The sequence below is a fragment of the Trachinotus anak genome, unplaced genomic scaffold, assembly GCF_046630095.1.
Source record: "Trachinotus anak isolate AG129_WGS33_773 ecotype Australia unplaced genomic scaffold, CSIRO_AGI_Tana_v1 ptg000013l, whole genome shotgun sequence".
Classification (NCBI taxonomy): Eukaryota; Metazoa; Chordata; class Actinopteri; order Carangiformes; family Carangidae; genus Trachinotus; species Trachinotus anak.
The window spans coordinates 29315947-29336472 of NW_027273864.1; the positions used below are offsets into that span (position 1 = coordinate 29315947).

Genomic DNA, 20526 nt, shown 5'->3' on the forward strand with positions numbered 1-20526 from the left:
GCTAAAGCTAATGACCATGGACCAAAATCCTGCTCACACACAGTGTATAGCACCGTTACCTCACAACAATAACGTGGAACCAGCTTTTATAGAATATTGTAAATATACTTTACATGTATGGCCACAAATCAGTGTGTGAGCTGTCAGCTGTGGTTAGAAACAGCAGAAGAAAAAATGTGAAGTGATACTGTTTGTGCACGGAGTGACGATAAGACAGAGTTCACGCTGAAATGAACTTAATCCAGAGGCTTAAACATGATTCAAAGTGCTGATTTGAAGAGGAAACTGAAAATAATCAACTAATGGAGAATGAGGAAGTGCAGAGGATCGTTGCGTTGGGTTGCACAGAGCTCAGCAGTTCAGTCTCCTCTCAATGAGAAACAAAAGGTAAGTTTGAGAGGTTTGGGATCCTTTTTTTTAATTTATCATATCCAAAAAGTCATGTTTTTACTTATCATTTATGTGAGTTTAAAACCCAGGACTCTTAACTAAGAACCAGGGAACCTGTTCAGACTGATCCATGTTGGGATATGTAGTTTCACAACACAGGGTATTCGTTTTAAGTTGAGCGAGGGCTGATGAAAACCAGCTCCCACAGTGAGTGTTGCAATATGTGTTGTTTGTAGCCCTAATGTTGACAGGCGTTATACTTCCTATTAGAGTTAGTCAACCCCAAAAGTGTTTAGTAGGCACAGTTTCTTTTAATGTGCTTTACTGCTACGCAAGGACGGGTTGTGCCTTCATTTTCTTAAGAACTGGACCAGAAACTGAATCATCTTCACAGGTAAGGAGAAGCTCGAAGAGAGTCTGAAAAATAACAGCCACAGAAAACTGTTTTAACTGTTTGCAGCTACAGCCTGACACAAGACTGTGTGAGCATGATACTCAAATCAGCTGCACAAAAGTGAGGTTACGCTTTTCTTTAGTGAAGTATGTCATGTTTCAGGCTTCATTTTACTCAACCGGATTAAAGTGTTTTGCATCATCAAGGGGGCGCAACTGTGACACACCTGGTAGAGCTCATACCATTTAGGCTGAGTCCTTACCGCAGCAGCCTGGGTTGAATCCAGCCTGGGCCCTCTGCCAATGTCACTCCCTCTCTCTCACTGTCCTGGTCAAATTAAAATTGCCCAAATAATAAACTATAAAAAAGTGGTTTGCATCTTCAGAAATAACAGGTGTAACAGGTCTATGGTTCTTTTAACAGTTCAATCCATATTTAATCCATGTTTTTTTTTTTCCATTTTGATCATCATACTCACTTAGACAAACTTAAGATGCTGCTCTGTTTTGTGGAATTAATCATTTGTACAGAAAAAATGTACTTGTTCTTCTTTTTGACTATTTTAACTTTAATGTTTCATCAATGTTTTTGTTCTTGTTTTTTGCAGCAACAGCAGTTTATTGGTTTTATTTCTGTAATAAGATTTGTGCAGATGTTACAGGTGACAGGTGTAGTAGGTGTGTTTGGGGGTTGTTGCAGGGTTATATGTTTGCTTTTGTGTTTTCACTTGTTGTTTTATTTGTTGTTATTTTTATTGTCTTTTAATGCCTGTATTGTGTCTGAGAACTGCACAAAATTTAGAAATCTAATTTGAGCAGCAGTTACCACAAGGTGCCACCAGATCCACCTAAACTGAAACATCCAGGATTCACCCTTTAAGTTGTACTTATCCATATATTTTTAACAACTGTGGATCGAATGACTCTGTGTCATGTGAAAGTGGCTCTGTGAACATGTAGTGAAAATATGTAGAAACAGTGGAGAAGAGGGTTTTAAGATGAGCTGGTTCTGTTTCTGTCACTCATATTCCACCAATCACATCTCTCCGTGCAGTCTAACCTCCTGCTGATGTCGTTGTCAGATCAAATCTAACATCTGCAGCAACAAAACAACAACGTCAGCTGAAGATAAACTACACAACATTTCTCCTCTGCTCTTCTTCTCTGCTATCATTGTGGTAGTCTCCTTCCTGTGTAGTATTTCCTGTGTGACTCCAGGTGAACGGTTGACCTCACTTTCTGTCTCACATCTGCCATATAAACATGTGTCTCTGCTGATCTGAGGCGTTTTAACATGTTCAGATTTGTCAGATAAATAAGGGCGTCCACAGATCACACTGACTGATTTACTTGAGTCTGAAATTATTCAGTGACATACAGAATCATTTTCTATTTGATTTAAAAAATAATAATTAACTTGACAGTGAGTACAGACAGGAAAAGTGTCATACTTCAATAAATGTAGAAGCTCTGCCCTTTCTATCTTTTTAGATATGGGGAAGTTCACACTTGTGCAACCAAAACCAGCACCACCTCAGTTATTTTAGTTGTCATCCTCAAAACTTTTCTCCTGTTACATTAAAGGTGAATCATACGAGCACCCAGACAGGGCTGTGCTAGTATCAAATAACAATAGATTTCTTTCTTCTACATGTCAACTCTTCACCTGGGACCTTCAGGCTTCAGCTTCAGTCTTTAAGCTTGATATCAACTGTATTTTCCCTTTAACATGATTCAGTTTAAAGTGAGTCTCTGCTGGTGGCTAATGAGCATCACCTGTTGTCACGTGGGCCTGTGAAGTTGTGAGTTTGAATCCCACCTGAATAAAGGTGGTTCTCCTGGTCAAACTGTTTCAGCTGATCAGTGTCTGAAAGGTTGGACAAATTAACAATAAAAACAAACACAGGAACGCTAACGGATAAAAAATCAATATTTAAAGCTGCACTAATCAATATTTAAACCTGTGATAACTTCTTTTATTGGCCACTTTGGGGCCGTGGGAAGGGACAGCAGCAGGTTGTGAGCACAGCAATGGCATGTCAACATGTTTTAAGTTGATATGATTAAACTCTTACTAGAAATATCTCAATATCTAAATGTTCCATGTTTACCATCTAGTAACTGTGTCTGTCCGCAGCAGGTAGTTTCCCAGGGTTTTTTTTAGTTCTGCTGAAACCAGAGAGCAACAGATTGAGGTGATAATTCTCTGAAGGTTCATCACACAACACACTTTAGTGTAGATAATACGAGAGCTAGAGAGCGACACTGGACTTGTATCAGGTGGATACAAACATAACTCAGATGGGATGACAAAGCTGTTGTGTCTTCGATGTGGCAACAAGTGTTTGCTAACCACCAAAAACGCCCAAAAAACCCTGATCTCACCAGTTCTACTTTACAGCCTTACTATGTTTATACTCACACTTTTGCAGCCTATTGCACTTTGCAAGAGTTAAGGCTTCTGTAGAAGTAAATGAAACTAGTTTAGTGGTGGTGATGTTGAAGTCAGTTTTTACTTCAAAAATCTAAAAATAGTGTTTATTTGTGAAGATTATCATGCTGCACGTATCATAGACTTGATTGTGACTCATTGCTTATTTTCAGCTGTAATCAAAAAACCTAAAAATATCATTGGCTCTGCATTGCTGCCTACATCACAGCACACTGTAAAAATAACTTAAGCATCTTAAATCAACAGACAAAACACACACAAGACAATAAGTCAGGTATGAATGAGATTACTGCTGTAATTAGTTTTTGTGGTTCTAATTAAAACTCAGCCGGTGATGATATGTTTGTGTTTTATTTCATTATTTTCCCTGATTTTTCAGTTGATTGACAGTTTTATATGTTTTATGGTGAAGTGCAGAAGCTCAGCGACATTTAAATGGATTTTGGAGTTGTGTCAGACATAATTATACACACCCACACACCAAAACCGCATATTATAAAAAACAAAAAAACAAAAAGAGTACCCCCCCTCCCCTCCAGGTCCTCCCCGACGGGCGGGGCCTCGCTCTGCATCAGCGGGGCCTCTGCGCTCCGCAGCTTCACACAATGAGAAGAAGCAGAACCGTCCGCTCTCCGCCGCCGCTGCATGTGAGTCTCCCCCCGTCTCCAGCGGGGCTCTGGGGGGTTTACCGGCTGTTTACCGGCTGTTTACCGGGGCCGTCAGTGTGTATCCGGGCCCTAGAACAGCTGTGTGTGTGTGTGTGTGTGTGTGTGTGTGTGTGTGTGTGTGTGTGTGTGTGTGTGTGTGTGTGTGTGTGTGTGTGTGTTGCAGCGCGGTGGAAACTTCGGAAAGTTCCCACCAAACTTCGTGCAGTTTTCAGCTAATTTTGCCGCGGCTTGATTCCACTCACGTTGACGCCCTCTGTGCGGTTGTTTGTGCGGTTGTTTGTGCGGTTGTTTGTTTGCTGTAGTTTGGTGTGTAAGCGGGTAAAAGTGAAGGAGCGTGAAACCGATAGAGACACAGAGGGAAAAGGGGTGGGGGGGTCGGGGGGGTGAGGGGGGGTGGCCTCCTTCAGACTTTGGTTTTTACTTTCTTTAACAAATTCCTCTGATGTGCTTGGTGTTCTGCAGTTTGTGGGATGTGAGTGTAGCTTCATGTGATAACCCGACAGTAGTTGTAATGGAGCCCGTCCTGCACCGTTATGTCTCCGGGTCTCCACTGTTACACTCAACCCACATGACTACAGCTCTGTCTCCTGCAGCACTGCATGTGTAGACCATGCACACACTCAGCCGCCAGTGTATCTGCTTCTCCCTCCCTGAGGGTTATTATGATGTTCAGAGCTTTAACTAAGCCTTGTTTTTATTATTATTATCAGTTCATCCGATTATTTTTGTCTGAATTAGTCGATTAATTAATATTAACATTTCAGAGGCTGAAACCAAAGACTCAAAACGATTATAATAAATTGATATAAAAATAGTTGCCATCACTGTAATCTCCTATAATAAACAATATTTACTGCACCATACAAAGACAAACAGTGTGTCTGTAAGGTTATAATTCTGGTTGCGTCTGTAGTACTCTTTTGGTCTATTTTACTTTACTGTACGAGACTCAAAACATCTCAGCCACTATTACCACAGTTGGCCTGTAGTTATCTCATTGTGCGCCTCCTTCATTGTAATGTCTCCTACGGCTTCCTGTATGAACTGAGTTTAACCATAACACTAGTTTGTTGTTCGGTATCCCTGTAATGCTCATCTGCTGGTACCCTGTAGTTATCTTGCTGTCGTCAGCTTTCACTTCCTGCCGTGTACTGTTTTAGTTAAAAATAGGATCATTTATTAATCCCCAGATAAGAAAAGATAAAATAAAGCTTTATTGCTCTTGGTTAGGTTATCACCACAACACCACAGAGCACAGCCAGGTAATAAATAATCACAGTATGGTTATAATAAATTTGACGCATTTCTATGTTTCCTAAGTAATCTGATTACATTCCTGAGATACTGTCTGTTTGCTGTACAGATTTTATTGCAGTTTTACATTTGAGATTAAAAAATTTTTAAAATCATATTACAGATAATATGTGATACAACTTTTACAGCCGAACAACACATCTCCACTCCGTGTCTCTTATCGCAGACACTCCTTCACCTTGGTTCTACATGTTTTTTCCCATAAAATGCCAACGATGTTCTCATACGGTGCTTTATCAACCCTTTTGTCATTTTGTCTGTGTATAATACTGTTTTGCTTTATAATGACCTTTTTATGGTTACTTTGTTTTGTGTCGTTTAGTATTTATTTAGAAATGTTAAGTGAATGAAGAACGAATTATAATATTTGTGTATTACCTCTCTGGGTGTGTTAGTGTAAATGAGGATGTCGAAAGACATAATCATAGACAGAGAAGGCTTGTGTGGTCTGTGACTCAAACGTCCTCTGTATATGTAATTATAGAGGCTTGATTCTAAATCTGAACTACAGAAACAGATGGTTACAGACCCAACCGACTGTCTGTCCCAACGCAGTTTTATTTCTACAGCTCAGATAGACAGATTTCTCAGAGGTCTCTAAGCTACGTCCAACATATGACACCTTTTTTATATATATATATATATATAAAGTAGCAGAGGAAGGAGCGCTCTTTCAGGATAGACAAGAAATAAGTGTCATCTTCATAGAGCAGACAGCAGACTGGAGAGTGAGACGGATAAATATAAACATACATTGGCAAGAAAAAGTGTGTCAACAGTGGTGGGATCGGACAGGAAGACGGGGTGAGGTGAGGTATTGTATTTGCAATATGAAAACTATCTTAAATTGTGGCTGATTTCAAAGGTTATGTAGTTACTGCTCCTACGGTGGCAGGTTTACATACATTAGTCAACTGTAACTGAGCCCGCGATCAAATGTTAGACTGACTTTATGAATAGTTTCGTCATGTTGACAATATTATTTTATTTCCAGGAGGCACAAGCTGTCTGAGTTTAATAGGCTGGCTTTGTAAGCTGTCAGAGGAGGGAACGATGAATGAATGAAAGGATGTTCTGCTGCCTTTTAATCTTTACTAGTTGATAATAGCTAGGTAGAGAAAAATAATTGAATTCACTGTGCCGCTCAGAGACTACCAGGACCGTGAATCGTTCAATACACTTTAAATGTCAATATGATAACTTTTACCATTGCATTACTTTTTATTGGCTCTTGCATGACGTACGCTTTAGTAATGATTAATCTTTTTTTTTAAATTTATGAATATGACTTCCAGCCAGACAGTGTGAACTGTGAATATTCTACTTCCTCACTTGGAGAAAAAAGTGGTGGAGACTTGTTGCAGGTAGCATCACACCTACGTCTCTCTACGCTCTCATGTGCACCCTGGACTACAGGCACACAGAGAGACTGACACAACAGGGCTCGTAAAACTTTGTTAGTGCAACTACGAGGGTGTTTTTATACGTGGGTGACGTGCACACATAGTATGCTGGTGGTTGGATTGAATATTAATAGGCAATAAAAATCAAACTAACCTAATATTAGCAAAATAAATCTGCTTTCTCTTTTTCTCTTCTTTATCTCTCTCTCTCTCACCTCGACATGCCTCCACTGTATCTGTCATTTCAAATTAAAATAAAAAGTGTAATTGCGACTTCAGTAGTACTAGAAATTCTGTGTAATGTTTGCAGAAGCCTAAAATAAGAGAGGTCAGGCTGTTGTCAGGCTCATGTGCTGTGGTCTGAACCCACCATGAGTCTCTGGTCTGTGAGTCAGCACAGTCAACAGGAAGAGAGTGTGTCTGGGCAGTGTTGTTTTTTCTGAACTGTTCCTGAAGTCACCATTTAAAATTATCTCACTGTGTGTGTGTGTGTGTGTGTGTGTGTGTGTGTGTGTGTGTACTTGTGAGGACAGAGTTAGGACATTTTGGGAATGTGAGGACATTTTGGCCGGTCCTCACTTTTTGAGACACCTTCAAATCACATGTTGAGGGTTAGAACTTGGTTTCAGAGTTATGGTTAGAATTAGGTTTAGGTTAAGGTTAGGGTCAGGGTTAGGGTTAGGCTCTCAGATGTGATGGTTAAGCTTGGGGTAAGGGGCTAGGGAATGCATTATGTCAATGAGTGTCCTCACAAAGATGGAAGGACAAGTGTGTGTGTGTGTGTGTGTGTGTGTGTGTGTGTGTGTGTGTGTGTGTGTGTGTGTGTGTGTTTCTTCTGGTCGTCTTTCTGAGCCACACTCTTGAGCTCGACTAATTTTCCACCCTGCTGCTGGTCAGTGACTCTGAGCGGAAATAACGGCGTCTTCCTGGAAACTGGAGCGTTCATGTAGGGCTGGGAATTAAACCTGAACACCACCTCAACAGGAGCAAAGTTTGAAGTTTGCCCTTTATTAATTACACCCGTCTGCTGTGTAAGATTAGATTTTGCCCTGAGCACGACTAGAAAACAGCACGGGCTGGGTTGTGAGCAGCTGTGAGAGCTAGCAGGGTTAGCGTGTTAGCAACAGCGGTCCATAAAGTTCTGAAAGAAACACAAACACTTGTTAACTTGCGTCACTGCTCTAGCTCTCTGCAGCCGTCAGCTCGCCCTCCTCCTCCACCACTTCTGTTATTTCACCTGCAGTTCTACAAACTACGACATAAACAGTCAGTGTTTCCTGTGGTCAGTCCCACTCTCTGTCAGACCGGAGAGCCACAGGAGTCTGCAAATCAGAGTTCAAACAGATTGAAGGCTGAAATGAGAAGGCTACATCTGCGTATTATATTGTGACTGCAGCCAAAAACACGTTTTATGATCCGCTGTGTGGTTTGGTTTGAATTTGGAATTACAGTCTGTCAATCACACCGTAGCCCCGCCCTAATGCGTCCCCATCTTTATGGTCGGTTTTTCTCTACATGGGTTCATAATTGATAAATATACCTTGTAAATTATTGTGAATTATTACATTTTGAGGGAGCGATTCTGCTTTAATCAGCGCAGCTTTTCTAGCCTTTACAGCACTGGTCACTTACCGGAGACGATAGAGAAATAAGTGGGGAAAGTGGGATTTATTTTATTTATCTTTTATTTAAAGATTCCCCAGTTTTTTTAAAAAGACCTCTGTTATGTTCCTTTAATTTCACTGAAAGAGAAAAAAACACAGTTTTCATTCAGTCCAGTTCAACAGTTCTCATAATTTATTTCTCAGTGTTTTTTCAGCAAACAGTTTGTAAAATCAAAGTCAAAATTGATTCAAACATATTTCAGTTTGTTTTTTTGTGTTTTTTTTGTTTTGTTTGTTTTGGTTGTTACTTCCTTTTTTCCTAACAGACAAGACTGTAGAGTGTAAGGATCTATCTCCGATGTTTGTGATTAACATGTCAGCATCATGGCCCATATTTATGTGTCTCAGGAAACCAGGAGAGATATTTATGTTAATCCGGAATCCCACAGTGACTGTGAGGAGCAGAGGGACGACTCCTCCGCGGTGGAAGTAAACATGGTGTGACTAAAAGACGCTGAGTTGTTCGTCAGGACGTCCTTCACAGCCCAGTGTGGAAACGTTTGTTTTATTCTATTCAGTAACACACTGAAGCTAAAACACTTCAGGGCTGAACATCATTTGATATTCTTCTCATTTCTCGCTCCAATCCTGAGTTTCAGTGTTTATATCATAACAATACATCTTTCAGTATCTTACTCTGAGGAAAAGAAACAGGTTTTTCATTGAGCCGATGTATTTTTAATGTTGTCTAAACACAAGCAGGTGTACATGAACTTTAACAAAATAAAATCTGTTTAAAACAGCTCAACAAGATTATCTGACCAGAAATACTTGAAGCACTTGACTTTTGAAGATAGTCCGTGTTACAGGCAGATTATGGTCGGTTTTAAAACAGTAATTACTGTTTATTCCCAGTTTAGCCTCCATTAACCTGTCGATCTGGGTTTATTTAATCTGTAAAACATTCCCGGAGTCCAAAGTGACACCATAAAGTGTCTACCAGAGAAATGTGTCATTTCTTCTTAAAAACTGGCTCAAAATCACTAATCGTTTACCAAAATAGTTACCATTTAATCTTCTGTCAATCAACTGATTGATTAATTGACCAATCAATGCAGCTCTAAAGTCAAAAAGTTAAAAAAATAACAGGTTGTTTTGGGGCGGAGACACTGGAAATCTCTGAAACAAAGCAAACCAAACTATCTGACGTATCTGACGCCACTTTTCTTTGTAATTTGACTGAAGTGGCCCTTTGAGTGTTTGTAAACCACTGTTGAATTAAAACACAGTGAATGAGAGCATTTTAAATTGTAGACATGTTTCTTGTAATGGGAGGAAACAAAGGAGGAAAAAAAACTCCCTCACATAGAGAAAGAAGTTTCACCAACGACAGGGACGTTTGTTTCATGTCCCCTCTCTCCTGTCCACCACAGACAGAGACAACCACAGTGAAACAGGCAGCAGAGTCAGATCGTTCTCTCTCCTCTGTGGGCGGTCGAGCTGTGAAACAGCACAAAAAGTTGTTCTAGTCTTCGTGACTCCGGCGGCCTGTGTGAGAACATCAGCCGTCTTCCTGTGGTGGCATTATTTTCCATTCAGTCGCTGCTCTCGCAGCCAGAGCAGCTGGTTTCCATCCTGGTGTCAACACTGAGGTCAGAGGTCACAGAGAGAGACAGGAAGGAGTGCTGTCGCGTGGTTTTCTCAGCACAGGGAACCATGTGACCCCTAAACCTGCCAAACCCCCTCCCCCACCCTCCAAACCCTGAAATAACATACAAGACACTGTGACTCAGCTGATAGTCATTAACCCTCCACCGTCCTCTTCACTCCCGACATGTTTTCACTCATCTGATATCTCTGCACGCTGCACCGGCCGCTGGGTTTCTGATCCGATAAGCTCTTAACACGCACATGTCAAAGACCGGGGAAAGTAACGGCAGAGTGTGTGGGTGAAAAGATAACAGCACAAAGGACCCTGTAGAAATCTATTTCAGTCTCAGCCACGCTGTGAGGACGAGCTCGGTCTGGCCACATTATCTCATTCAGCCAACATGGCTTGAACTCAACAATGTGTCTGAATTGTTCACCACGTCATTTTCTCCACTATAAATCCCCATTTCACAGTTTCCCCTCCCCAATGTTCCTCAAGAGAGAAAGTCGAGAGTCTCCTGGATAATGTAACCGTACTATAGGTTTATGATCTGACCATCAGTTTGAATTATTTCAGCTTTGTGTCTGATAAATCAGTTTTTTCCGATAGTTTGTTGAATGGCTCTGAGGTAGAATTATGGGGTGAAGCCGTTTGCTCCCTCAGAAGCAACAACATCTAAAGTTTAGTTTGCTGTCAGAAAGTAACTTTTCTAAGCTGCAATAATGATTTAAGAAATGCTTAAAATCTGATGTTGTGATATCTCTAATTTAGAATGTATGCGGTCAGTGCAGCTCACTTTATATCTGCCAAGACCGAGTGTAACATGATTGATCTGAACATGTGCAGGGTGTTTTCCTGTATCACGGCTCGAGCCCTGCTTTCTGTGCCTCTGTGTGATTATTGTGCTAGGATTTCGTGTCAGATCAGCGAATGACTGGTCCGTGTATTGTTTTGTGTATTGTACAGAGAACCTGTGCACAGGGTTCAACTGAACAGCACTGTGGGGAAAAAAAAGCTGCTTCTGAGCCTCTGCTGTGTTATGCATGTCTGGACTGAGCGCGCTCAGATTAACAGTGTTAAATATGCAAGTCTGAAAGTCATTAGTGTGAAGTTTGAAAAAGACTCAAGAGGAAAATAACTGAAATAACACTTCTCTGTTCACCATTAATGTGTGAATAGTTATTCATTTGATTAATTTTTAACGGATATTGATCTGCTTTCTGTGTGGACATTCAGATCCACACCAAATATCCATCTGATTGGTTTGTTCTGAGCCGCTCCTGTTGCTAAAGCCCTTTGAACCAGGACAAGTTTGCATAGTCAACATAGCACACAGTGAGACTCTACGCTAACATGCTATTGCAGATGCTAATCCAGCAGTTTTGCTGTATCTCAGGAATTTTTCCCAGCCTCGCTCTCTCCCGCCCACAGAGGATACAGATAACTGTAACAGATACTGCACCATATCAACACACACATATTTCTTAATCAGTATCTGTCCTGACTCGCCTCCTCCGGTCCTGTTCTTACAATATAACGATTACTGTCATAGAAGTATGGTGTAATTACTGGGATACTACCAGTGGTTGTGGAGTCTGTCTTAAAACTCTCTTTTTGTTTTTCGGGCAGCGTTGTCTGTTCTGACTCCAGTGAGAAATAAATGAATGTTGTTGCTGTTTGTAGGATTTTTATTTATTTTTTTTGGACATGTTTCCTTTTTTGGTCTGATCTGAGTTGAGGAGACTACTCAACAACTTAAACTCACAGGAAACTGTCCCCCTTGAGACATTGAACGTTTTCGGCTCTTTAGATTTGTCCTACAGTTTTGACACAAAAACAACTTCTTGTGTTGATCTTCTCAAAATCTCTCAGACATTTTGGGTTTTGACCCCTGTGTTTCGTGGTAACTGGTCAGAGGACAAACTGACAGAGTTGACCTGTCTAAAAACTACCCTCGAGGTCAAAGTATCGAGCTTTGCTTGACACAAAATCTGAAAATTTAAAGACCTGTATGCAGTGAAAGCATCGTAAGACTTTGGTGATGCAAAGTGAAGCTGAACATACGGTATGTATCAAAATTAGGGCTGTCAGCATTAATGCGTTAATCGTGATGAGATTAAGGACTGAGCATAACATGTTATTTTTTTTAAAATCATGTTAATCTCATGCCACCAAAGATTCTTTATTTTACACCGTCACCGCTGCTGTTACTGTCAGACATGCTAACGTTAGCTTCTAGCTCAGACAGACTGACGGTTAGTGTTGTCAAGCAAGAGAAATGCAAAATAATAACATTTTAATCATGTGATGAAATATGAAATTCAGGAATTAATTGCGATTGAGAAAAAAATAATCGTTTGACGGCCCTAATCAAAATATAACATTAATATTCAAGAGGATCTTTAGCTGTAGGTATGTCAGTATCTTACTCTGAGGAAAAGAAACAGGTTTTTCATTGAGCCGATGTATTTTTAATGTTGTCTAAACACAAGCAGGTGTACATGAACTTTAACAGAATAAAATCTGTTTAAAACAGCTCAACAAGATTATCTGACCAGAAATACTTGAAGCGCTTGACTTTTGAAGATAGTCCGTGTTACAGGCAGATTTTGGTCGGTTTTAAAACAGTATTTAATGTTTATACCCAGCTTAGCCTCCATTAACCTGTCGATCTGGGTTTATTTAATCTGTAAAACATTCCCAGAGTCCAAAGTGACACCATAAAGTGTCTATTTTGGTCCGACCAATAAACCAAAATCGAGATAAAGGAAAATAAAACCAATCTGCACATTAGAGAAGATGACACCAGAGAAATTTGTCATTTCTTCCTAAAAACTGGCTCAAAATCACTAATCGTTTACCAAAATAGTTACCATTTAATCTTCTGTCAATCGACTGATTGATTAATTGACCAATTAATGCAGCTCTAAAGTCAAAAAGTTAAAAAAATAACAGGTTGTTTTGGGGCAGAGACACTTGAAATGAATCATGTTTTATGAGGTTGTCATATATTTTTATGTAAAATTTTAAAAGTCGTACTTGCTGCTGTCAGATAAATTTAGTGGAGTAAAAAGTGGATAATTGGTGAGATAAATCTGGGGGGTTGTGAGATGATTAATGAGGTATGAAATATCAAAGCAAATCTGTAAGTTTTTGAACCATTTTACTCACTGAACAGTTATTGAAATGAAATGTTCCATAAATACAGTTCAGTAAAAATACAGTAATTATCCTTTATCACCACATTCATGTAACTCGAAGGTTTGAAAGGAGCTTTAGTTCTGTTAGTAGAAGAAAAAAGTAATACTATTAACTGTGTGTGTGTGTGTGTGTGTGTGTGTGTGTGTGTGTGTGTGTGTGTGTGTGTGTGTGTGTGTGTGTGTGTGTGTGTGTTTTGAGCCAGTTACATCAAACGTTATGAAATAAACAGTTATAGCTATCAGTTACACAACACGGTAATGAAGGAGCACACATGCAGGTCAGCTGATGTAGACCACACACACACACACACACACACACACACACAGCGAGAGAGAGACATTGAAGCAGACAGGACGAGAGTGAGAGCTGAAACAGGAGAAGCTGAACTGAAGCCAGATCTGATTGGTATGCAGAGACCGAGTCTTACTGCATGGAGACATTCCTGCAGGAGGAGAGAGGAGGTGAGGAGGGGGAGGAAGGGGAGGAAGAGGAGGGAGGGGTTGACTCCAGTCATCAGCAAAAACCAAAAGCCCCTCCCCCTTCCTTCCTTTTGTTTTTCAAGGTTGAAGAGAGTGACTGTTGTTTTTGATGATGTCATCCTAGAAAAACACTTTTCATTCATCATCATCATCATCATCATCAGCAACGACACAACTTACACCAACATGTTCTCTGTGCTGAACTTTGACTGTTGTTGCTGTTTCTGAGGAGAAGCTGTGATCAGCTGTTGCTGTTTGTTATTGATTATTATGAATGGTTTTAAATCGTTTGTGATGGTTAAATAGTTTGAAATAGTTCATAATAAAGATCAGTTTGTTATAAAAGAGAAAATCAGTTTATTATTGAAGATGCTGATGTTGCTTTGTTTTTCTGTCTGACTCAGGTGTGAACATAGGTCCTGTCTCCACCAATAGGAAGGCAGCGTTGTGCACAAGTCTCAGGCTCCATGGAGATGAAGCTGAGTGGAACGACGACAGAACAGAGGAAAAAGTCCAGATGACACAGTCTAACTGTGCCGACATAGCAGGATGAACGGCTGATCGACTTCTCAACAACGCATCCTTCCCCCTGCCGTCGCCCACCCGCTCTCCGTCCAGCCATGTTGTTCAGGAGGAAGGTGTGGGTTGCCGTGTTGATCGTTGCCATCCTCTTCCTCATGCTCGCCAGTCAGAACAGCCAGAAGAGACATTTCCTGCCTCAGTCGTTATCCCCACCCACCTTCCGGGCCACACCCGCCAACATGGACACAGGTGAGGAGCTGGTGTCATCATCATCACGAGAAGCGGGGGGGGGTCCTTTATTTTTTTGTTACAGTCGCAGACACACAACAGAGCAGCTAGCTCAGCTACGATACTGGACCAGAAGTGTGATTATAATCCACCAGACTCCCAGCAGAGAAGCCCAGTGTGACAGTAACTGCTCGTGGCTAATTAGCTCTGACCACCAGGGCTACATCCACGGTCCAGTGAGCAGCGGTTAATCAGTCTCCCCTGTGACCCCTGACCCTCTGCCTCAGTGGTGCCGGCAGCAGTAATCTTTTTTTGTTTATTTAGCCAAATGAAGAAATGTGTTGCCTGCTTAATGCCGAACGTTATTTGAGATTTGAGATACTCACTCAGGGTGAGGTTAGACTTTAAAGTCTTAACGTCCTCAGAGGAGGAAATGACCATAAACAGCCTGATGATGGAGCTGTAACTTTTTCCTGCGTCGCCTGGTTTGTGATCGAGCCCTGACCAGTTGTTGATGTTGTTGTTGTAGTGGTTGTTGTATAACAGCAGCAGGAGAGGTAGTCGTGCTGTGATTGCACTGTTCTCTGACCCTCAGTCTGTTTGTGTTTGCAGTGGTTGAACTCACAGCACCTCCTGCTGACCTGACCCCTGACCCCCCTGGGAAACCACACACTCCTCCTCCCATCATGAACAAGGCTAAGTTCCAGAGGGGGCCTGCAGACGACTCCCAGTATGACTCGAGGTAATACGCAGGAGGTCATGACCTCTGTGTATCCCATGATTCCCTTCTCTGTGTGTGTCTGACTCAGCTGTGTCGCCCTCCTGCAGGTCTTGTGGGTGTCCTAAAGACTGCATTTCAGATGTGACGTCATCAGACTGGTTCAGCCAACGCTACGACCCCAGGCAGCAGCCGATCCTCCGAGACACCAATAACAACTTTGACCAAGACGCACTCAGATGGTGGCTGGTAAGGACAAACCGTGGGAACAGTTGCTGGCTCTGTCCCTATGTTAGAGGAACACATTTGCCTGCATGATGATTTTATCAGTGTGAAGTTTGAAATCTGATTTAAAAAGTCAAGTTGGACTAAAAGAATAATTTTCACAATTATAATTAAGGTTTTGTTCACTGAAATAATGAGTCCAGGCTTCTTTCTTCTTAGTTTGCAAGTTTGTCCTTCAAAGTAAAAGTCACTCTTTGGACCAGTGTGTTGGTCCAGAACCACATGTTTTATCACTGTAACAGAATTCACTTCAGTCACTTAAACAATTTACAATCACAGAGCTGTTATGCTTTTTGCAAATCAATCAACATAAAGTAAATCAGGCTGTAGGCAGAGTGTGAGATTTTATGGCGCACAGCAACTTTACTTCAAGTATTAAAAGGAAACGCAAATCACCATCAGATTAAATCATTGCACACCTAAATTCTATGATTTCTTACACCTCACATCAATTTATACCACAATTGTTAAATAAACTGCAGATAACTATAATATCAATGTCGAAAATTAAGTATTAAGTAAATCACAAAAAGATTTTCAGGTTTCCTTTTTTTAAAAAAAAATCTGTCTTTACTAACTGATCATGGTAAAACAGTGATAAAGTCTGAGTCCTATTAAAGAAAATATTTACATGCTGGAAGTGACCTGATAGTTTTGAATTGATGATAACATTAATAAAATAAAGTAAATTATCAGAATCGCAGAACGAAGATTTGTTATTATCCAATCCACTTTATTTATATTGCACATTTAAAACAATCCAGTTGACCAAAGTGCTGTAGAGTAACAGCAAAATAAATAACAAATAATATAGAATAAAATAAACACAACAACAAATAAAGAATAAAAAATCCATGCAAAACAATTAAAACAATGAAACAATAAAAACTAAATAAAGCATTAAAACAATGAAAACTAACACTAAAACAAATAACTAAAAACTAACAATAAAATACATAAAGCAACGACATCCTACATTTAAAGTTTAATCAAGACAGAAGACTCTGCAACAACTCGTGTCAAAAGGCAAGAAAACAGGTGTGGTTTTAAACAGGATTTATTAGGCGGTCAGAGAAGGAAGTGTAATAAACTGCACGTTGTCCACGTGAGTTTCAGTAAATTGTCAGGACCTTTAATGAAGATCTGTGTTTTGATTAAAAACTGAAATGTCAGATGTCTTAGATTTGTCTTTGTGGACGCTGGCAGGAGTCTGGATGAGGAGACGAACGTCTGAGTCTTTTTCCTGCATTTATAGATTAAGTCCTGCAGCAGAAACCATTAGTAGATTAAAAGGAGGGAGGGGTAATGCTGCTGACATCAGTCTGATCTACAGTTTGCAGTATACTGTATATTCTGTGTGTGTGTGTGTGTGTGTGTGTCTGACTGAGCTAAAACAAATCACAGCCACATGCTGTAGCAACACTATAATTTTTAAAAAATGTATGGCTGTTATTTTCATCATCACTTGATCTGAAATTTACTTAATTAATGGAACTTAATGGATCAATTAAACAAGGATTGTAAACAAAAATGTCAAAAAATAGTGAAAAATGTCCATCACAGTTTCCCATAACTAAAAGTGACATCTTCAAATATCTGGATGCTTCACTCCTCCACAGGGTCTCCAGCGGTCGGGGAACGACCACACTCTAGAGGAGGTGATGTCAAAGATGTTCCAGGTCATTTCCCCGCCCACTGTGGACCACAGGCCCCACCCCTCACTTTGCCGTCTCTGTGCCGTGGTCGGCAACTCTGGCAACCTGCGAGATTCCGGACTTGGCAACTTGATCGACTCCCACAACTCCGTGATCCGGTACGCACATCAACAAACACACACACACACACATCTCACCCTTTCTCCTCATCTTCCTCACCTCATCTTCCTCCTCCTCAGAATGAACAAGGCGGTGACTCGAGGGTTCGAGAAAGACGTCGGCAACCGGACCACGCATCACTTCCTGTACCCGGAGAGCGCGGTAGATGTTGCACAAGGAGTCAGCCTCGTCCTGCTGCCGTTCAAACTGAGAGACCTGGAGTGGCTGACCAGCGCGCTGTCCACCGGCCTGATCAAGATGTATGAGTGTTACACACACATCCGCAAAATATGGAGAGAAATATATTCTAAATATACAGTGTGTACTTATGTACATATATTAGAAATAACAAGTACACATATCACATACATAAGCATAAAATGACTGAGTCTGTACCTGCACAGTATATTTACAGTCATATACACATTTGTTTATGTTTATGTGCAAATTAATATTTAAATCAGACAAAACAAAATGTGAATTTATACATGGAGTGTATTTATTTATATAGATAGAGAAACATGAAATACTGTATTTTCTAATAGACGGTACTTGAAGAAATGACCAGTTGTTCTGTGTGTGTGTGTGTGTGTGTGTGTTCAGGACCTACATGAGGGTTAAGGAGAGGGTGGAGGCCGATAAAGACAAGGTAAAATAAATGTCAGGGCATCACTGTTTAAAGTCCGCTGATGTTATTTCTGCCATGAGCATCAGTTTTTACTGCCTCTGGCTTTGGCTACCGCTGTCACAAAAGTGTTATCTTTTTACGTTGTCTGTCCATCCACCTGTCCCATTCTCATGACAGTGATATCAGTAATGCCCTGAACTCAAAGATGAACTGATAAGAATTTGGTCGTCAAAGTCACTGCACAAATTTTACATACGCATATTGTACGTCAATATAGTACTCTAAAATAATTAGAGTAGATGCCATATAAAAATAATAAAAGCACGAGCAATAAAATGAAAGGATGATAAAAAAGATGGCATCACATGAAAGCGAGTCTATAAAAAATGGTTTTTAAGAACCTGTTGAATGTGATGTCTCAAAACCGTCTTGAGGGACTTTCTTCAGATTTGGCACAAAAATTCATTCGGAATCAAAGATGAATTCAATAGTTTTTGATTGGCAACAGTCAAAGGTCACTGTAACCTCACAAAACGTGTATTTGGCCATAACTCGCACATTAATTCGCTAATTATGACACATTTTAACACAAATGTCTAATAGGATTAAATGACGTGATGATACTTCATGTCCACGTAGTCAAAGGTCGACTTCACAGTGACATCATTAAAACCCTGTAACGATGTTTCCTGTAACTTGGCTGGTTGGTGGAGGCAAACAAACATGAGGCGGTGATTCTAGTTTATCAGTTTTTTTTTTTGCTTTAGGAAAGTTTCTGCTTCAGTCTCCTCTGAGATTTTTCAGTTCTGGTTTTAATGTTTGTATCGACTTAATAAGTTTGATTCTTGTTCGAAAGCACAGGAGGGTTCAGCTGTTTTCAGATGATTTATTTGTTTTGTTTCAGGTGTTTAGGTGTTTATCAAGTGCTTATAGTAACACATGAACTGAGAGCCAATGAACACTGACACGTTAAACATTTGACCGTTGTGTGTGTGTGTGTGTGTGTGTGTGTGTGTGTAGGTTCTGGTGGTGAACCCAGTGTTCTTTAAATACGTTCACGATAAATGGACAGAGCATCATGGCCGCTACCCTTCCACCGGCATGCTAGCCATTATCTTTGCTCTGCACACCTGTGACCAGGTAGGAGGGAGGAGCCCAACACCCACATTCAGTACAACATTTGATCAACTTTACTTTTTTCAACTTATCATTTACTGTCGTAATGCGGTGGAGAGTAACGCCTGCTGAGAAAACTTGGTACATTCAGAAACACCCAAACATTTCAAAGACCAAATTCACATTCTTGTGTTGAATTGTCCCTGAATGCACCACTAAGGAGAAAACTAGGGAGAGTTTTCCAAAACTGACAGAAAGATGAAGGTTGTAACATATTAAAAGTCTTTCTGTGAAATGGACAAACGCAGGTCATACCTGGTTATGTCGAGCGTCACTGTATATTGTGTTGCAGAATGTCATGACATCACTTCCTGTCTGTTTCCAGGTGTCGGTGTTCGGTTACGGTGCTGACAAGCAGGGGAACTGGCATCACTACTGGGAAGAGAATCGTTACGCTGGAGCCTTCAGGAAGACCGGCGTCCACAGCGCCGACTTCGAGACGCAGATCATTCACCATCTCGCCAAGGAAGGCAAGATCAGTCTGCACCTGTGACACAAGAACTGGCCTGCTAACCTACAGACAGACCTGCAGACAAACCTGCAGACAGACCTACAGACAGACCTACAGATAAACCTACAGACAGACCTGCAGACAGACCTACAGACAGACCTACAGATAAACCTGCAGACAGACCTACAGATAAACCTGCAGACAGACCTACAGACAGACCTACAGACAGACCTACAGATAAACCTACAGACAGACCTACAGACAGACCTACAGACAGACCTGCAGACAAACCTGCAGACAGACCTACAGACAGACCTACAGACAGACCTACAGACAGACCAGGAGACAGACCAGGAGACAGACCTGCAGACCTACAGACAGACCTACAGACAGACCTGCAGACAGACCTACAGACAGACCTACAGACAGACCTACAGACAGACCTACAGATAAACCTGCAGACAGACCTACAGATAAACCTGCAGACAGACCTACAGACAGACCTACAGACAGACCTACAGACAGACCAGGAGACAGACCAGGAGACAGACCTGCAGACCTACAGACAGACCTTCAAGACCTGTTGAACTACAGACCTGTTGACTCACCGTGAAACAGAACTACAGACCTACTGACTACTGGACTGACATTAGACCTCCAGGTTTGCTGGATTGAGGCTGCTGTTGGGCCGAGGCATTTTCAGTGGACGGAGCTATTTGGAGTGGGAGGAGCTAAGCCTGCCACCTCCAGCTGGTTGGGGGGGTTGGGCTCAGATACCCTCCCTGTGCAGACTCCTGCTGGTTTAAATGAGTTCCAGCTCAACTTGAACAAATACTGTTTTTGGGGACTCTCCACTGTTCACACAGAAAACCGTCCTGCCGTCTACGACTGCGTGGATCGACCACACAAGTTTTGCTCTGAGCGGGAAACAACCACAGACTTTTTCTATCTTTTTTATGGGATTTTATAGACATTATACAGGGATAACCTCTTTTTTTTTTTTTTTTTTTAATCAAAGCACTTTGCCCTGAAGAAGAAATGGCATGAAGAGGCCATGTCAGAACACTTATAATTTCATTTATAATCCATCCATTTATTCTTATCTTAACGCAAACCGTCCTGATCTAGAGGATCTGATCTGATTAGACT

At 41.0% G+C, this 20526-nt stretch overlaps 1 protein-coding gene across 4 annotated transcripts; it reads left to right on the forward strand.

Annotated features, from left to right (window-relative positions):
- Positions 1–271: 271 nt before the first annotated feature.
- On the forward strand, positions 272–20386 carry st3gal8 (ST3 beta-galactoside alpha-2,3-sialyltransferase 8). Of its 4 annotated transcripts, none has more exons than XM_071495164.1 (9): positions 272–387; positions 13960–14326; positions 14918–15047; positions 15134–15272; positions 16928–17121; positions 17203–17382; positions 17726–17771; positions 18771–18890; positions 19252–20386. In XM_071495164.1, exons 2-9 carry the CDS (start codon positions 14176–14178, stop codon positions 19417–19419), a joined length of 1128 nt encoding a protein of 375 aa, XP_071351265.1. In that variant the 5' UTR covers positions 272–387; positions 13960–14175; the 3' UTR covers positions 19420–20386. The 4 variants fall into 4 exon arrangements, with proteins under 4 accessions (XP_071351265.1, XP_071351264.1, XP_071351262.1 ...); XM_071495163.1 differs by lacking the exon at positions 272–387 and adding an exon at positions 616–784; XM_071495161.1 differs by lacking the exon at positions 272–387 and adding an exon at positions 3753–3882.
- Positions 20387–20526: the final 140 nt, after the last annotated feature.

Bases quoted from the DNA above. Each gene is read 5' to 3' on its own strand.
- st3gal8 (XM_071495164.1), top strand. From the start codon at position 14,176: ATGTTGTTCAGGAGGAAGGTGTGGGTTGCCGTGTTGATCGTTGCCATC. The intron at 17,383-17,725 runs GTATGAGTGTTA...GTGTGTGTTCAG, and splicing joins TCCACCGGCCTGATCAAGAT to GACCTACATGAGGGTTAAGG. The intron at 17,772-18,770 runs GTAAAATAAATG...GTGTGTGTGTAG, and splicing joins TGGAGGCCGATAAAGACAAG to GTTCTGGTGGTGAACCCAGT.